A 16,104-nucleotide genomic window follows, 5' to 3' on the forward strand; every position below is an offset into this window, starting at 1 on the left:
CAACCTGTAGCCCACAGATCTGGACCCAGTGTCCCCTCCAGTCACTGCCTGCACTGTCCTTCCCAGGACACGTGAGATCTGGGGTGAGAACTCCATCTTCATCTTTACAAACTTGTGCCAAACGGTTTTCTAAAGGGACTGGTACCTGTCCAGGTCCAAACAGAGAACTGAAGACACACCGGATCCAGGGGGGCCAGGAGAGAGGATTCCAAGGCCCTTCACAGCAGCACCCTTTAAGAACCGATGCTCTCTCTCCAACAGGAACCCTGCGGAGCAGATATTCAGGGACCAGTGAAGGGGAGCACGTGATCAGTATTTGCCTCCAAGTCACCTCTGAGAGTCTAGGAATCAAAGCAGAAGCTGTGACGTCCATATTAGGAAATATTCTCGTCCACAGTTGGGGGGGGGAGCTCTGAACATTTCTGTGACAAAGTTGAGTGTGAATAGAAGAACAGGCTTCAACCCACAGGGTGTCCTTCTTGGTTTTGTTTGTCATTATTCAGCCCCTAAAACCGCTGGAAGCCTCGGGAAACGGCTCGGTACATCCACCCTGAGTCCTAGCGCAGGCTGCAGTGTTGCTCAAGAAGTCCTCAGACTTTCCATTGTGTTCCATCTGCAGGAAATCTTTTAACCAAAGTGTTCAATAAATGAGTGCCAAGGACTGCCGCAGTCCGGCTGCAGCAAAATAACCCGGGGGTGACGAGCAACTTGTGTACATGGATACAGCAGGAGTGGGAGCCGTTTATTGTAGCACAGGAGGGGTCTATATACATTCCACACAGCTTATCTAATTAACATAAACTAGATACAGCCGTCAACCAATCAGGAATCTCCACACTCAATGGCTCGCTGGCGCCACCTCACAAACCACTCCCTCTGCAAAATGCCAGGCGCCATCCAGACTTGTTTACAGACCCTAACAAAGGACTCTGAGCTCTGGAGCCTCAGTGAAGCGGAAGGATCAGGGACACTCGGTGCCAGAAGAGAGGCTACGATCCTCCCCAAGCCAAGGTGGAGACAGGAATCAAGTGCGGAGAGTGCGGGGGCAGAGGTCCAGCGTGAAATGCATCGTTGTTCTAGCAATCCGTCAGCACACGGGAGGACCTTTTCATGGGAGTCCCAGTTCTAACTGGAAAAACTCATATGTGGAAGGGAAGGAAATGGAAAGGGTTTATTATTCTGCAGCACCTAAATTTGATGAAATGTTCGAAAGAATCATGATCTTTTTTTAAGTTTCGGCTCATAGAAATATTCATAGAAGAAAGTCCCCCGAACAGAGGCCAAAAGACTGGGGACACCTGAGCTGGGCCCTTTACCCATTTCAGTCGAGGAGAACCGAGAATAAATACCTGCATTTAGCCTCGTCCTCCTGAGCTTACCTGGCACCTCTGCCTGCAGAAAGAGAATCTTCTCAGTTAAAACACGGTCTGCAAAGAAGAAGAACCCGAAGACGCCAACAGACCCAAATCCACGTTCACAGAATCCACTGTGGTGAGACGGAAAGACCGCATTGAAGGAAGAAGATCAGCTTCAGAAAATCATCAGGACACCTACAGGTCTACCCCCGCCGTGATCTGACGCGCTGGAGGATACGTAAAGTTCAGGAAACGCACGGTTTTCATTACCTTTAGCCCCTTGCCCTGCAGAGCACCCCCACGCCCCTTATGCCCGACGGGCACCCTTTGCCATTCCCACCAGCAGGGAGGGTCCAGGTCCCCGCCCTGTCACCAGCACGTCATGATCTTTTAGAGGAGGGCAGCCCTCGGGCTGGGAGTGACACGGGGTTTGGATCTGCGTGTCCTGGATGGCGGCCGCGGCCGGTATCTTTCCTGTCTGTCTGCTCTGGAGGAGGCCCGTTCAGATCCCTCCCCGGCTCATTGGGAGTTGCCAGAGTCCTCTGTATACTCTGGATCGTGGACCCTCTTCAGATCCACAGGGTACGAATACTCTCTCCCCTCTGTGTGTCCGACGTCCTTCCCACCTGGACAAGTCATCTGAAGCCTGAACCCGTCTATGCTGGTGAAATCCGGTTTCTCAGTCTTTCCTCTTGACACTCGGACTTCAGCGTCACGTGGCAGAAACCATCGCTCCTTCCCAGGCCACAGGCTCTGCCCAGGTTCCCTCCTGAGCCTGACGGTGCTGCCTGTCCCTCAGGCCCTGGGTCTGTCCCCAGCAGCGCTGTCTGGTGGGAGGTCGGGGTCTCGCTCACACACGCTGCTTCTGGGTGATGTGCGGTTTCAGACACTCCTCCTGGCTTGCTGAATGGTGGTGGCCCTTGGCTGAGGAGGAGGTGACCGTGTGTGAGGCTTCGTATTCTTCATCTCTGCGGCTTCGGGGGCCGGATTTGAAGTGGCAAAGTGTGGCCCTTCCACCTTGTTCTCCTGAACGATCGATCGTCTTGCTGCGCGAGTTCCTTGGAATCTCGGCATGAATTTTAGATCAGCACACGCTGCCAGGCAGCCGGTGTCTCTCAGGGATCGTGTTGAATCTGCAGAGAAACTTTTTTTAAAAAGAACACTTTTTTGTAGTTGCAAAGGACAGCAGGCCTTTATTCTGTCTGTTTTTATGTGAGGCTGAGGATGGAACCCAGCGCCTCACACGTGCTCGGCAAGCGCTGGCCTCAGTGACCCCAGCCCTGGGGTGAGTCTGAGGAGCCTGCTGGTGCCTGGCTGGGGCCAGCAGAGGTGGCCGTCTGTCTGCCTGGTCACCCCCGCTGGGCTTCACCTAGGGAGTGGGACTGCGGTGCTGAGCTCTCTCCTGCACCTGCCGCCTGGCGGGCCGCCAGCTTCTTCCATCCAAGTCTGGGACAGGTGAGGCCGGAGCAAACCCGAGCCCCCCGCCAGCGCCTCCCCCGACCTGTGGGGGTCCCGTGGGGTTTCTTGTTAGGTGTGAGCTTTGGGAAGGAACAGGAAGCGCACATTTCCTCCATCTTCCTGTGTGGGTCAGCCTTATTTTCTTTGAAAAGCCCCCGAGCCCCTGCCCTCTCCCCATTCCTGTTCCCTTCCCAGACAGTATCAGCCTTTATTTTCACGACGCACCCGAAATAAGCTCACCTTAAAGTCCTTTTTTCAGATGGTTCCGTTAATTTCATCTGAAGTTACTAATTCATACTAGGATTTATTTGGGTTTGTCAGCCATTATTCTTTTTTTTTTTCGGACATTCAAAACTTTATTTTTAAAAAATCGCCTTCATTATGAATCTGAATCTGGGAAGTCGGTTTTCCTCCACACAAAGAGCACATACACAGGTTCAGCAGAGCACGTCATTCTTGAAAGAACATCATTCACAAGGTCAAAGATGACATCCACTGGCACTGACCCACCTTCTCAGGGGCAGAGCCATCCTGGGGTCACTGAGTGCCACCGTTTGTAGGGTTGACTCGAAACCAGAATCTCTGGCTTAGTTCCTCTACTTCACCCCGAGCAATAAAAATCAGAAACTCCACCCAGGGAAAACGGCTCCTAGAAGAGTCCCCAGGGTTTCCACTCGAGACGCGGTTGGGTTCTTGTTTCCCACTGGCCCTTGGAGGGTCTCCCCAGATGGAGGTCCACGATTCTGCACCTCTTTTGTGCCAAGGTGAAGGAAAACTCTGAGCAGATCAGGATACTGGGTATTTAAAAACCCTGGTTCAGGTGAGACTGGACGTGCACCCATGGGTGTCGGTGTTTCCCAGGCCCCGGGGGGGGGTGTAAAGGAATCTGGAGAGGCCTGGCCCTCCGCCTATAGGACAACCAGCCCCTGGACAGAGCTGCCGGGCCTGGGTCCAATCCCGACCAGGAGCCAGAATTCAGGACAGGTTTCAGACATCAGGCCATGACTGACACAAAGGGCAGGAGGCGTCCTCCTGGTCACCAGAGACGTCACCGCTTCAGGCTACAGACCAGGGACCGCGGAGAACAGGGAGTCCTCGCCGGCCGTGCTCTTAGAGAAGACGTCTTCGCAGGCTTCGGGGCTCTGGTCTCCAGGCGCATCCTGGGGAAAGGCTCCCCCTCCCCTGCCCTCCCCAGCGGTAGCCGTTGGGGGCACCTCCCCCACTCCCTGGTCTGCAGTTCAGAAACGTGGTTTTTTAAATCCATGATCAAAGGGCCATGAGATCATGGCCCTGTTCCTCCTTGTCCCAGGGTCACCCCCTCGAAATGACCGAACCGGACTTCCCACACTACTTTCTGATGTGGGGGTGACTCTTCTCTCCCCTGGCCCCCACTTCAAGCAGAAAGCCTGGCTCTGCTGCTGCCCTGTGTCCTATCGCGCCTGCGACCCTGAGGCTCGGCTGTCGGTGTCTGGAGCACAGTGAAGCCCACTCTGTGAGTCCAGTGGCTGTCCACTGGTCTCTTGGTACAGTCTGCTGCCGGGTGGTCGCAGCAGAGAGCCTGTGCTCATGTCAGAACACAAGTCACAGCAACATCTGGATCAAGATCCAAATGTCCTTCCTCTGTTTTTCTTATTTTAAAAAATGATTTAATTTTGCTATATTTTATGGACTGCAACCTTCTATCCCATTTGAAATAAAGTGAAAGCCAAATCAATGAAATTTTCTTTAATTTCATGTTTTGTTCATTTCTGAGGTGAATAAAATGCACCATACCTTCTGTGCCCCTAGGAATTTAAGGTGGATGGTGTCAACACACCTGGAATTCCACACCTGAGCTACAGCAGACCCCACACCTGAGCACAGCAACCCTGACACCCTGGAGGAGAGACCGACAGGGACCACAGGAGAGGTCGGGATTTCTCTGTGTGTTTGGAATAACGGAGGGGGGGGTGGCAGAGAGGACCCGGCCAGTTTCTGCTTTTGAAGTCCCTGACCACAGTCATGGCTGTGCAGCTCCTGCCCACTTCATACAGAAGATCTCACCAAGTTGTTTAAGGGCACGGCTCCTTCTTTCTTCTGCTTTGTGCCCTAGAGGTTTTCATCTGGTCACACTGTCACAGAGCACCCTGTCCAAGTGGCGACACCCCCACACCCCATTCCCACCTCAGAGTGAAAGCCAGAGGTCTGAATGAGTCCAGCCCAGTGGCAGGTCCAGTCCCCTTTCAGGTTGTGCCCTGGAAAGACGGGTGGGGGGTCCTTTGTCTCCAGCCAGGCCAGGGCTTGGAATTCCCACCAGGCGCCCAGCTCAGCAATGTCAAGCTGGGAAGGCATCTGGGTCTCCAGTCACCACATTGGTACCCTTTGGTCCACTTTCACTCTTTGGCATTTGCCCCAGGGCACCTGGCAGAGAGAGAGGTTGGGATTTATGTGCAAGTGTGGTTTATAAAACTCCAGTGTGGAAAATAAGACCAGGACCTACCCACGGGGGATGGTGGCACAGGATTTCCAGATACTAGTCAGAAACTGAAAATCATGCTTCCCAACTATCCTTAGTGGGAAAACCCCTCAAATCCAATGTGTTATTAAGGCCACAAAATGGTTCATAAGGAACAGATATTAGTGCTTTGTAATAGGATGTATCATAGAAAAAGGACAGGATGGAACTACAGAAATATTACTATTCCCTGGGTGAAAAAAGGTTAGATTTCTCTGACTTTTCAAGATTTGCTACAAAGAACATGTTCTACTGAATTTTATATGCAAGTACAATAACAAAAGTCAACTTCATTTTTAAAATAACCGCGACCCCTATAAAAAGACCTTGGTAAGCGCGAAAGGAACCTGCAGCACCTTCCTCGGTAAAGGTCTAACAGCAGCCACGGTGGCCGCTGATTGGCTGCCGCGGAGGGTCAGGGCCGGTCGTCCAGGAGGCGGGGCTTCGGCCCACTTCCGGGGCGGGGCCTCGGCCGCCGCCGCGCGCTCGGGAGCCCGGCAGTCTCCATGACAACCGGCGGGGCCCGTGCGCGGCCTCAGCGACGCCGCCACAGCCGCCGCGCCGACCCCGCCCGCACAAAGGCCGCGCGGTGACCGCCGTCCGCTGTCGCCCGGCCCCGCCCCGCCCGGCCGGCGTCTGCACCTGCCGGAGGCCGCGCGCCGCCCGCGCCCGGAGCTGACCGGGAAGCAGTTGTGAGCGGCGCCGCAGTGACTCATCCGCCTGGTCGCGTCCCGGAGCGGGCCATCTTGGTGGCCGTCGGCGCGGCGGACCCAGCCTCAGAGACCTCAGGTACGCACCCCGCCCGGCCCGGCGCCCGCGGCCGCAGGTGCACCCTTTGTTCTCCCCCAGGTGGGCGCGGGGCTCCTCCCGGCCGCGCGCCCCCGCGCCCTCGCGCCCTCGCGCGCAGCGGGAGCCGTGAAACACCCTCCGCTTGTCCCCTAGGGCCGGGAGCCAGCCCGCCTCGCCCAGCTGTGGCCTCTCGAGGTCTGCAGCGAGGAGCCGCGTCCGGAGCCGCTGGACCTCGCCGCCTGCCTGGGCTGGCCAGCCCGCCCCGCGTCCCTGCGCCTGCGCTCGCGTCCCGAGGCCAGATCCGGGTTTCCGCCGCCTCTGCGCTCACCCGTGGGCCTCTGCCTGCGGCTGACCTCGGCCAGCATGGTCCAGCCGCAGACCTCCAAAGCCGAAAGCACGGCCTCGGCAGCTTCTGCAAACGCCCAGATGGATGACGTGATCGACACCCTGACCTCGCTGCGCCTCACCAACTCTGCGCTGAGGCGGGAGGCCTCCACGCTGCGGGCCGAGAAGGCCAACCTCACCAACATGCTGGAGAGCGTGATGGCCGAGCTGACCTTGCTGCGCACCAGGGCGCGCATCCCGGGGGCTCTGCAGATCACCCCGCCCATCTCTGCCATCAGCTCCAACGGGACCCGACCCATGACCACACCTCCAACTTCTCTGCCAGAGCCCTTTTCTGGAGACCCAGGCCAGTTGGCGGGGTTCCTGATGCAGATGGACAGATTCATGATCTTCCAGGCCTCCCGCTTTCCGGGTGAGGCCGAGCGAGTGGCCTTCCTTGTGTCCCGACTGACAGGGGAGGCGGAGAAGTGGGCCATTCCCCACATGCAGCCAGACAGCCCCTTGCGAAACAACTATCAGGGCTTCCTGGCCGAGTTGCGGAGAACCTACAAGTCCCCGCTGAGGCATGCGCGGCGCGCCCAAATCAGGAAGACTTCCGCCTCCAACAGGGCGGTGCGAGAGCGCCAGATGCTGTGCCGACAACTGGCCGCAGCGGGAACCGGGCCCTGCCCTGTGCATCCGGCCTCCAACGGGACCAGTCCAGCGCCAGCCCTGCCCACCCGAGCCCGGAACCTTTAGGGATCCGACACCCCCCTGTAGCATCTGCAGTCACCAGGTAGCAGAGGCTCTATGCTGCGGAGAAGAAATGTGCATACAACCGTATCGCCCCACTTGAAGACATCCCTCCCTGCCTCGCCGTCCATTGGAGGTCTTCCTTCCATCCTCCTTGGTGGTCACCCCTGTTGTGCTTCCTGTCATGGGCTAGCTCTGCCTGCTGCCCACTGCATGCTTCCCTCTTGCTTGCAGCCCTCTACTCCAGTGGTCACAACCCTGCTGTCCTGCACACTGACCCCACAGCGCCCAGGGACTATTTGGGCTGACCCTCCCAGCCCTGCTGTTTGTGGATGCTCCTACTGTACCCCTCTCTCCAGGTGCCCTCTGCAGCTCCCTACCAGCTGCCCTGCCCTTGGCAGCGAGCTCTGGATGGAAAGAAACAAGTTTGGCCAAGCTGGTGGCCTCTGCGTACCTGGAGAGGGTCTGGCTGCCTGCCCACCACGGATCACCAGCCTTGCCAGGACCAGTATAGCCAGCAGGGCCTTGTTGTTGGCCAAGTGAGCACTCTGCTGGGGGCAGCCCTCGCCACGCAGGTGGACGCAGTCTGGCGTGCCTCATTGCTCCTCCGGGAAGGATGACCCTGCAGCTGAAGGGGAAGCTTCCAGAAGATGCCTTCCAGGGTCTGATGGCACAGGAATGGGGAATCTGCACTTGCCCACTGAGGAAGGCCACAGTAGATCTGGGACCCTGGGCAGTGTCATCAGGCTGCTGTGGCACTGCAGGCAGGCGGAGGGGGCACACTGGTGACTGCTTGCTGTCCTGGGTCTCCAGGGGGGTGCTCACAAGCTGCTGGTGTTGAGTCACTCCTCTCCCCTTGTCACTTCATGGTGGGCCCTGCCTCGGTTGAAGCCCACTCCCTTCTCCACTCAGGTGCCACATGGCCTTCACCTCAGCCTTTCAGCCATCCATGCCATCTCCAGGTCTCCAGAGATGCCACGTGGCGTGCCCTCCCCACGTCTGGGCCAACAGATAGACTCCCTCTTAATGAGACCCCGCTCCTGGGAAGCATCATTAAGCACTAAGACCCGGTGCCCTGCCCCTGGTCACCCCAGCTGGGGTCTGGGTGGCATGGTAAAGGTGAAGAGCTGCGGACTGTCTTGACCCGATCGGTGACGATGCAGGACGTGGCATGCATGTCCTGATGGGGAGGGACAAAACTGCCCTGGCTCTGGGTGGATAGCCTTGGTCTCCTCTCTGAGGTACAACCAAGAAATCACACCCTCAGGGAGGCTGGTCAGGCCCTTCAGACTGTGGTGCTCCTCCCGAGTTTCAGTGCCAAGCCCGCTGCATTTACAGGACACCCGACCACGGCGGGGAGTGGGGCACCTTCCCCTGCGTTAACCTGCTACGTGAGTGGTCCTGGCCTGACCACAGGAGGACCACATCTGCACACACCCCTGACGCCTCTGTCTTGGGGTCCCAGAGGTGGGGTTCTGGGGCCCATTCCCTCTTCTGGAGAGTTTTGATGATGCTGGGAAAAGTGACCATGATTCCAAGCAGCCACTGCCGTGTAAGGCCAGGGTCTGCAGGCTGCTGGGGTCCACAGGCAGGCTGCCGCTAGTGATGGGCTCTGTTAGCCCCGCTGCCCTGCTAAATAGCTGCCGGATGCAGGCTTCCGGCTCCCCTGGGGCAGCCCAGGCTGCCCAGCGGGACCATGGTGCTCAGTGTGAGGCAGGACCCCAGCACTCCAGGGCCTGCCCATGTGCAGCTTCCCAACGCTGTCTCCACGCACAGCGCCCTCCCTCTATAGCAGCTGTCTGGGTGAGAATGGCGCCTGCCAGGTAGAGGTGTCTCTAGGTGGCGGGTACAGTGGCATCTGGGGAGTAGGGGCCTGTGGGGGGACAAGACACCTGGAAGGCTTCTTCAGGCCCAGCCCAGCCAGGGAGGAGACCAGACGTGGAAACGCGTGTGTCGTGTCACAGCCCTGGCTCTGCCTGGTGGCTCTGTGAGAGGGACCATCTGCGCTAGGCGTGGAGATTCAGAGTTGGGCTCTGCACACTCAGGACCAGAGCCCTGCAGGCCGGGCTGGCCGGTCCCTGTCCGTGGCCGCTTCTGGGCCCTTGTTTCCTGGGCTGGCGGCCTGCGGCTTGCTGCTGCCCTGGGTGCATTTGGTGACTTGGTGGTGTCCTTCTCTTGGTGCTTATGTTGGGGGGGGCTGCCATTGTGTATCCTTGGCCCTCTCGATAGCTCCCTGCACCTCGGAACCTGGAGCAGATGAGAGAGGGCCCAGGCTCCCCTCTGCCCTGGACTTGGAAGAAGCCCACACTGACAGTGCTGAGGGCCTGCTGAGGCTCTAGTGTAGGACGTCTTAGTCCCTAGCCCAAAAGGCTAAGACCCAAGCCCCATGCAGCCCCCGAAGGGGACCATAGTGACGGGCGGGTGCGGCTCTGAGGACGGTGGGGAAGGAGGTGCTTTGTACAGTACATTCTTTGGGATTATTTCTCTTAATTTTAAGAAAACAAGTGACACTTTACACAGGGTCAGGAGTAGAGCTGACAGTGCATGTGAGGGAGTTCTGTTTCTCGTGTTGTTGACACTTTGGGACATGTTGTGGCTGCTGTCTGGGCTGGTGTTGCCCATCTGGAGAGTAGGCTTCGCTGCGTTCCAGGCACGGAGGTGAGGTTTGCTACAGGGCGGCTCCTGGCCAGTGTGTAGTGTGACCTTGGGATTCACTTTGTGTCCTGAAGCGTTTTGGTGACTTCTAGGAGCCAGCCTTGGCCCCAAGCGAGTATCTGTTGAGGTGTGGAGAAGCCATGTGACGGTGTGGCAGGCCCCCCGACAGGAGCCCGTGCCCGGGAGAACAGCCCACTGCATGAGTGTGACCTGGGCACTCGGCCTGCAGGAGAGGAGGGGCTGCGGGGACACAGGCCAGGCCGGGCCAGCTCAGGGTGTGTCCCGAGGCTGGACAGAAGGGGTACACTGCGCCAGGATGCTGGGTGACGGGGAGATCCTCACAGAGGTCCCCTTGAGGTCCTGTCTTATGGCCTGAGCCGTGACTCTTGTCCTCTTCTTGGGAAGCAGTTGCTTAGGGGCTTGGAGAGAAGGTGGGAGATGGCTGCTGGGCCAGCAGGACCGCGTCCCCCTGTGGTCAGGGCAGGGTGACCCTAGTCTGTGGCAAATGTGCTTGGAACTGAGAGCTCTGGGGCAGCTTGGCAGCATCTCGTGGGAGTTAGGGGCAGTGTCTCGTCTCTCGGGGTCCCTGTGGGATGTGGCGGGGCTGGCCCTGCACAGGAGTGTTAGTGGAGGGGAGGAGACCCAGCTGCTCCGCAGTGTCACTAACTTGGCAAGCCAGGGACACTGTGACCATGTCCTCCGTTCTCCGAGCAGACCTGCCCAGGAAGGAGATTTTGGAGAGTCAGGTGGAGGGAGACATACAGGGTGACACCTGGTGTCCCTCCAGCCTACCCCCACTGCCCTGCGTAGTTTCTTTGTGTTTTCTTCCTTGTGACATCATTCCACGTGGCTGTTGTCACCAACACGTCACGGGCGTTTCCCGTTGCTGATCATCACATGTGAAGTGGCTGTGGAAGGACAGCAGAGCTGTCAGGAGCTGATGGAGCTCTGCACAGGTGTCTCCAGGTGGGCCACTTCCCCATGACAGCCTGGGGTGGGGGCCACTTTCCCCTGACAGCCTGGGGTGGGGGCCACTTCCCCCTGACAGCCTGGGGTGGGGGACTGGATAGAGAAGGTGGAGACCTGCGAGGTGTTCATGCTGCTGAATCCACAACACTGCCACCCAGCAAGGGTCGGGCCGTTGTGCCGGTATTGGGTATTGTCATCAGGCTGAATATTTGCTAATTTGATAATGAAAAAAATGGGCTTGTGTTTGAGTTTCGTCTCTTTGGTTTCCAGCTCAGCTGAACCTCTGTTCACGCCACGCAGCTGTGTCTCCCCCCTTGTGGGTTGTCAGTGTCCTTTGCCCGCCCTACGGGGTCTGAATGTTTGTATGAGTTCATTATCTATTAAAGACACTAACCCGGTGTGTGCTCTTGGCTCAGTTATTCCAGGTTTTGCTGGAGTCTGGACACAGCCTGCACCCCCCTCGGTGCCGCCCACCAGACTGCAGCATGAGGCCACGGGGACTTTGTGTCTGCCTGTAACACGGGGCCAGCAGGTGCAGGAGTGGACGGCTGGGCCTTGGGGTCCCCAGACAAGCCCTGGGCGGCCCTCACACTCTGGTCTCTGCCAGAGATCACTGAGGACCCCAAAGAGCATTTTCTCACATAGGTTTTTCTCTACCAACACTTACCCCATTATCAATTAAAACAAAGTTTTAAAATATTATTTAAAAGATAAGATGGAACTCATGGTATGTCGACATAAATATCAGTGTCAGTGAAAACTATTTTCCAAACAAAAGCCCAGTGGGAAGGGCAGCGTAGTTGTGCAGCTCTGCAGAGCCCTTCACTGTGGCTCGTGGAGACGCTGGGGTCTCGGACCTGCTTCTGAACTTGGCCTTGGACCTCTGAAAAATCCCACTGTAGGCCCGAGCCGGGGGGAGGCACGTCGTAGTGTATCACGAAAACAGTTGGCCTCAGAGACCCCCGAAAGGCCCCACTTTGAGAACCACTGGGTGTGAAGGGACAGGAGGAGACAGTCCTGCCACTTCCATGTGTCCCTTTTGTGACTTCTTTCATTGTTGTAAACCTCAGGTCCTTTCCCCTCCTAACCTTCGGCTCCATGGGGGCGGATTTGGTGTGGGGCATGGAGCGGGCCCTGACCGTCTGTCAGAGACCCAGGGCTGTCCTGGGACATGCCCGCCCAGCGGGCCCCTCAGGGTGGCAGTCTCACCTACCACGGCCACAACCCCTCCACCCCCTCGGGGTCCTGCATCCTGCCCCTCACCCACTCTTCAGACCTAGGGGCCTCTCCTGCTCTTAGCCATTTCACCAGATGATGAAAGTGATTCTGAGGTCCCCGACACCAGCAGGGTGTGGAAGGCACCCACCAGGGGCCCCTTCGCCAGCCAGCAGCAGGCCTGGCTGGGGGCTCCATGCTGAGTCCTGTGCCTGCTGGCTGGCCTGCTGCGGCCACTGTCCTCGGCCACGCTCAGGTGAGTGCTTGGTGCCCAGCTGATGTCCCCAGATGGCTGGTCCCAAGAGATTTACAAGCACCTGGCCCTGCCCTGCCCTGGCCTGGCCTGACAGTGCAGAGCCGAGGGGCCAGCCCTGCCCATCCCCGCCAACCGGCCCAGTCTGGGGCTGGAGACTAGGGCCTCTGCCTCAGGGACTGCGACTCTTGCTCCTCTGGGCTCGCGTCCATCCTAAGTGACCCATGTACTAAGTGATCACCAGCAGTGTGCACACATGACCCCATTTTGTAAGAGAAGAGACCAGGACACAATGGGCGTGGGGCTTGGTGGCAGAGGGCTGCCCCGGGCGCCGGGTGGCTGGGCCACGCCCTGAGCAGCTGCTCTGCCAGGCCCGGGGTGGGCGCTGGGGACACAGCAGCCAGAGCCTGGAGACTCCATCTCTAGCCATGCTGTCCCCTCCCAGCCACCCAGGTGTCACCTGGCCTTTCCTTCATCCCAGGCCTGGCCTGTTACCAGGCGACTGGCTTCTCCACGGTTCTCAGACCACCGCGCCCCGCTCAGGCCTGATGGGCGGTCTTGCTGCCACCTTGCCCTCCTCCACCGCCAAGACCAGGACCAGGTCAGGGGCTGCTGCGGGGCCCGTCTGTGCACCCACCCCCCCCAGGTCACTCCTACTGAAGTTGTCACCTGCCCTTGTCGCTGACCTTGCATTCCCCTCCCCACCACTGTGCTCCTGGAGGGAGCTGGTTCGCCTGCCGTGTCCCCAGCGCCCACCCAGGGCCTGGCAGAGCAGCTGCTCAGGGTGTGGCCCAGCCACCCGGCACCCAGGGCAGCCCCCTGCCACAAGCCCCACGGCCATTGTGTCCTGGTCTCTTCTATCTTACAAAATGGGGTCACCTGTGCACACTGCTTAGGGTCACTCAGGACCCGCGGAACCCGTGAACACCCATGACCTGGCCTCTGGGAACGTGACTCACAGCCGGTGGGGTTCCCCCTTGGACTTGCTGCGCTGACCCCAAGGCCCGTGTCCTCGAGGTCTGGCTGGTTCCCAGCCTTCATCTCTCGAGTGACACTGGGTGGACATCCCAGCCCTGCAGGCCCCCAGGGAGGGGGCGTCTGCCGTCACGGTCAGCGGTTCCATTCTGCCCCTCGTGAACCGCCCGGCGGACAGGTGGTGAGCTTGCCCGTGAGTGGCCACCTGGCAGGGCTCACAGCGGGGGACCGTTCCTCGGAGGATCCCACAGACGTCACGTCTGCAGCAGAGGTGCCCGTTGGCCACCGGAGACCGGAGGCCCTTGTTCCCATGGTACGTTAGAGGTTCTGATTCATGGCTATTTATTAATGTCACCATTTGTGATAGACTGAAAGTGTCCCCAACATTCATGGGTAGGGTCCCCACCCCTGCTGTGATGCCCAGGGAGTGGGTGGTGATCAGTCCGTGAGGGGGCCTTAAGAACCTGTGGACCCCAAATTGCAGCCAGGGCCACGGCTGAGAAGGAAATGCAGGAGCCAGCTGTGTCTGAACTTGGACAGCCGCCACCGGCCACCTGTGCCCTGTGTGGCCAACTGTGCCCTGCGTGGTCACCTATTCTGGACGACATTTCCCAGTCGCCTTTGCAGCCAGGCATGGCTAAACCGCCAGATTCTAGCAGGAGGAGACAGGGGTCCCCGGTGCTGTCCCCTCTCGCCACGGCGACTTGGGGATGGGGTAGTGAAGGGGGCAGACACACACCACGGGGGGCCTGGGGAGGGCTGCCGGCTGGCTAGGACACCCACTCTCGGTGTCCCCGAGCGAGAGACAGGCCCCGCCGGAGCTCCTACCAGGGGGAGCCTTGGTGGAAGCCCAGGGGGCACCCAGAGGCCTGGGGGGCGCTGGTTTCCCCTCATGGAAGTAGCTGGGGAGGAGCCTGCTTGAGGACCCTGTATAGTCAAAGGCTCCTCTGGGAAGGGGACAAGGGCAGGTGGGTCCTTCTGGGTGTCTAATTGGCCAGGGGACCCTCTCCCTGCCTGTCCCATGAGCAGGAGTCAAGGGGTCGGGGAGGCCAATTACCCAGTCACGGGCCGCAGCTGGAGCCGCTGTCTGCAGTTCCCAGTGTATGGAAGTGAGGCCCCGAGCCTCGGCTGTGGGGAGGCAGTGGGATGAGGCCACAGTGCCGCAGGACCCAGGACCTACGAGAAAGCATGTGCTGTGACCCCCACAAGCTGCAGGGCCACCAGGAAGGTGGCTGGGCAGAGGGGGCCGGGGCTTGCCGGCCTGGGAGGGCCTGAGGTGGCAGTGGGGATGGGGAGAGCCCTTGTTCTAGCTGAACTGCCTGACCCTGGGCAAACAGGGCCTGGTCAGAGGGGCTCCCTGCCCCCCAGCTTCTCCAGGGCCAGGAGAGCTCTGGCCGCAGCCCTGACTGAGTTCCAGCCGACTGCGCTTCAGAAATCAGCAGGGATCAGCTTAAACACAAGAGGCCATCCTGCAGACAAACTGACGGAAACCTTGGACTCTGACAGCAGTGTCAACAAGGGACTCCTACCTGGCAGGACGGGGACTTAGGGACTCGTCTACTTAAATTGTCTAATGCAAAAACCAGGGCCAAGCTCCCTGGCAGCTTCGCGGCCGAAGAGAGGAGCTGTGCCTGGTCTGCGGACGCCGGGAGCAGCCGCCTGGGCATGCAGCTCCCAGGGCCTATGGGCGCCCTGGGGACCCTCACCACCGGGGCCAGGCACCTGCGGGCCTGAGGGCGGCGGACCTTCCCCTGGGGCAGGGACAACAGCACACAGCAACCAGGGGGAGGACCAGAGTGCAGGAGGGGGCAGCGTTCCAGACGTGGGGTCGGGAAGCCCTTCCTGGAGGCTGGATCTGGGCCAGGCCCGCAGGGTCCTGAGAGGAAAAGCACCACACCCGCGGTCAGCCTGCAGGCCGGGCGGGCCTTAGACCCAGAGAACCGTGTTTCAGTTTGGGCGTGTAGTGAATATACGATTTTATATATTTGATAAAAGTGGCTGAATGCAGCCGGGCACGTGGCACTCACCTGTGATCCCAGGTGCTCGGGAGGCGGCGGTGGGAGGTGGGAGGATGGAAAGTTCACAGCCAGCTTCAACAACTTGGTGAGACCCTGTCTCAATAAAAAGGAAAAGAAAGGGCTGGGGATGTGGCTCAGTGGTTAAGCACCTTGGGTTCAGTACACACACACACACACACACACACACACACACACACACGCGCGCAACTATGTAACACATTTTACTATGCTATTAAAAAAGTTGTGTAATGATTTTATAGAATTTTGTTACATGAAGGTGTTTTAACTTTTTTTTTTTCCTGCTGTGACCAAAAGACATGACAAGAACAATTTGTGGAGGAGAAGTTTATTGGGGGCTCTTGGTTTCAGAGGGGCCGGCACTGCTGCCCTGGGTCTGAGGTAGGCAGGACACCATTTCAGAAGGGCCTGGAGAGGGACACAGCTCAGGGGGTGACTGCCAGGAAGCAGGGAGCTCTGCCTTCCAGGGACAAGGTGTAAACCCCAGGGACACACCCCAGTGACCCACCTCCTCCAGCCACACCCTGCCTGCCCACAGTGACCACCAGTTAATCCCTATCAGTGGATTAATCCACTAATTAGGTCCCACCTCACCTAACCCAATTCCTTCCCCTCTGAAAATTCTTGCATTGTCTTATACCCAAGCGTTTGGGGGAGACTCACTTCTAAGCCCTAACAGGTCTGTAACTCCCATTGCTGTTCCTCCCTGGTTGGCGATCCGTCTATCTACCTATCTACCTACCTATCTTCATTTTCTAAAACTCCAGGTGTGACTTACATACTGTGACACACTGGGAGCTTATGGGTAGCTCTGTGCTGTGGCACATG

At 58.6% G+C, this 16,104-nt stretch overlaps 1 protein-coding gene across 2 annotated transcripts; it reads left to right on the forward strand.

The window, feature by feature from the left end:
* The first annotated feature begins 5,942 nt into the window (after nucleotides 1-5,942).
* Nucleotides 5,943-11,189, forward strand: Rtl6 (retrotransposon Gag like 6). 2 transcript variants are annotated; one of them, XR_003301332.2, is made up of 3 exons: nucleotides 5,943-6,096; nucleotides 6,250-10,794; nucleotides 11,068-11,089. XR_003301332.2 is itself a non-coding variant. In XM_026394352.2 (2 exons), exon 2 carries the CDS (start codon nucleotides 6,460-6,462, stop codon nucleotides 7,177-7,179), a length of 720 nt encoding a protein of 239 aa, XP_026250137.1. In that variant the 5' UTR covers nucleotides 5,943-6,096; nucleotides 6,250-6,459; the 3' UTR covers nucleotides 7,180-11,189. The 2 variants fall into 2 exon arrangements, 1 of the variants encoding a protein (XP_026250137.1); XM_026394352.2 differs by having other exon boundaries at nucleotides 6,250-11,189.
* Nucleotides 11,190-16,104: the final 4,915 nt, after the last annotated feature.

Source organism: Urocitellus parryii, chromosome 5, assembly GCF_045843805.1.
Source record: "Urocitellus parryii isolate mUroPar1 chromosome 5, mUroPar1.hap1, whole genome shotgun sequence".
In the NCBI taxonomy this organism is placed as follows: Eukaryota; Metazoa; Chordata; class Mammalia; order Rodentia; family Sciuridae; genus Urocitellus; species Urocitellus parryii.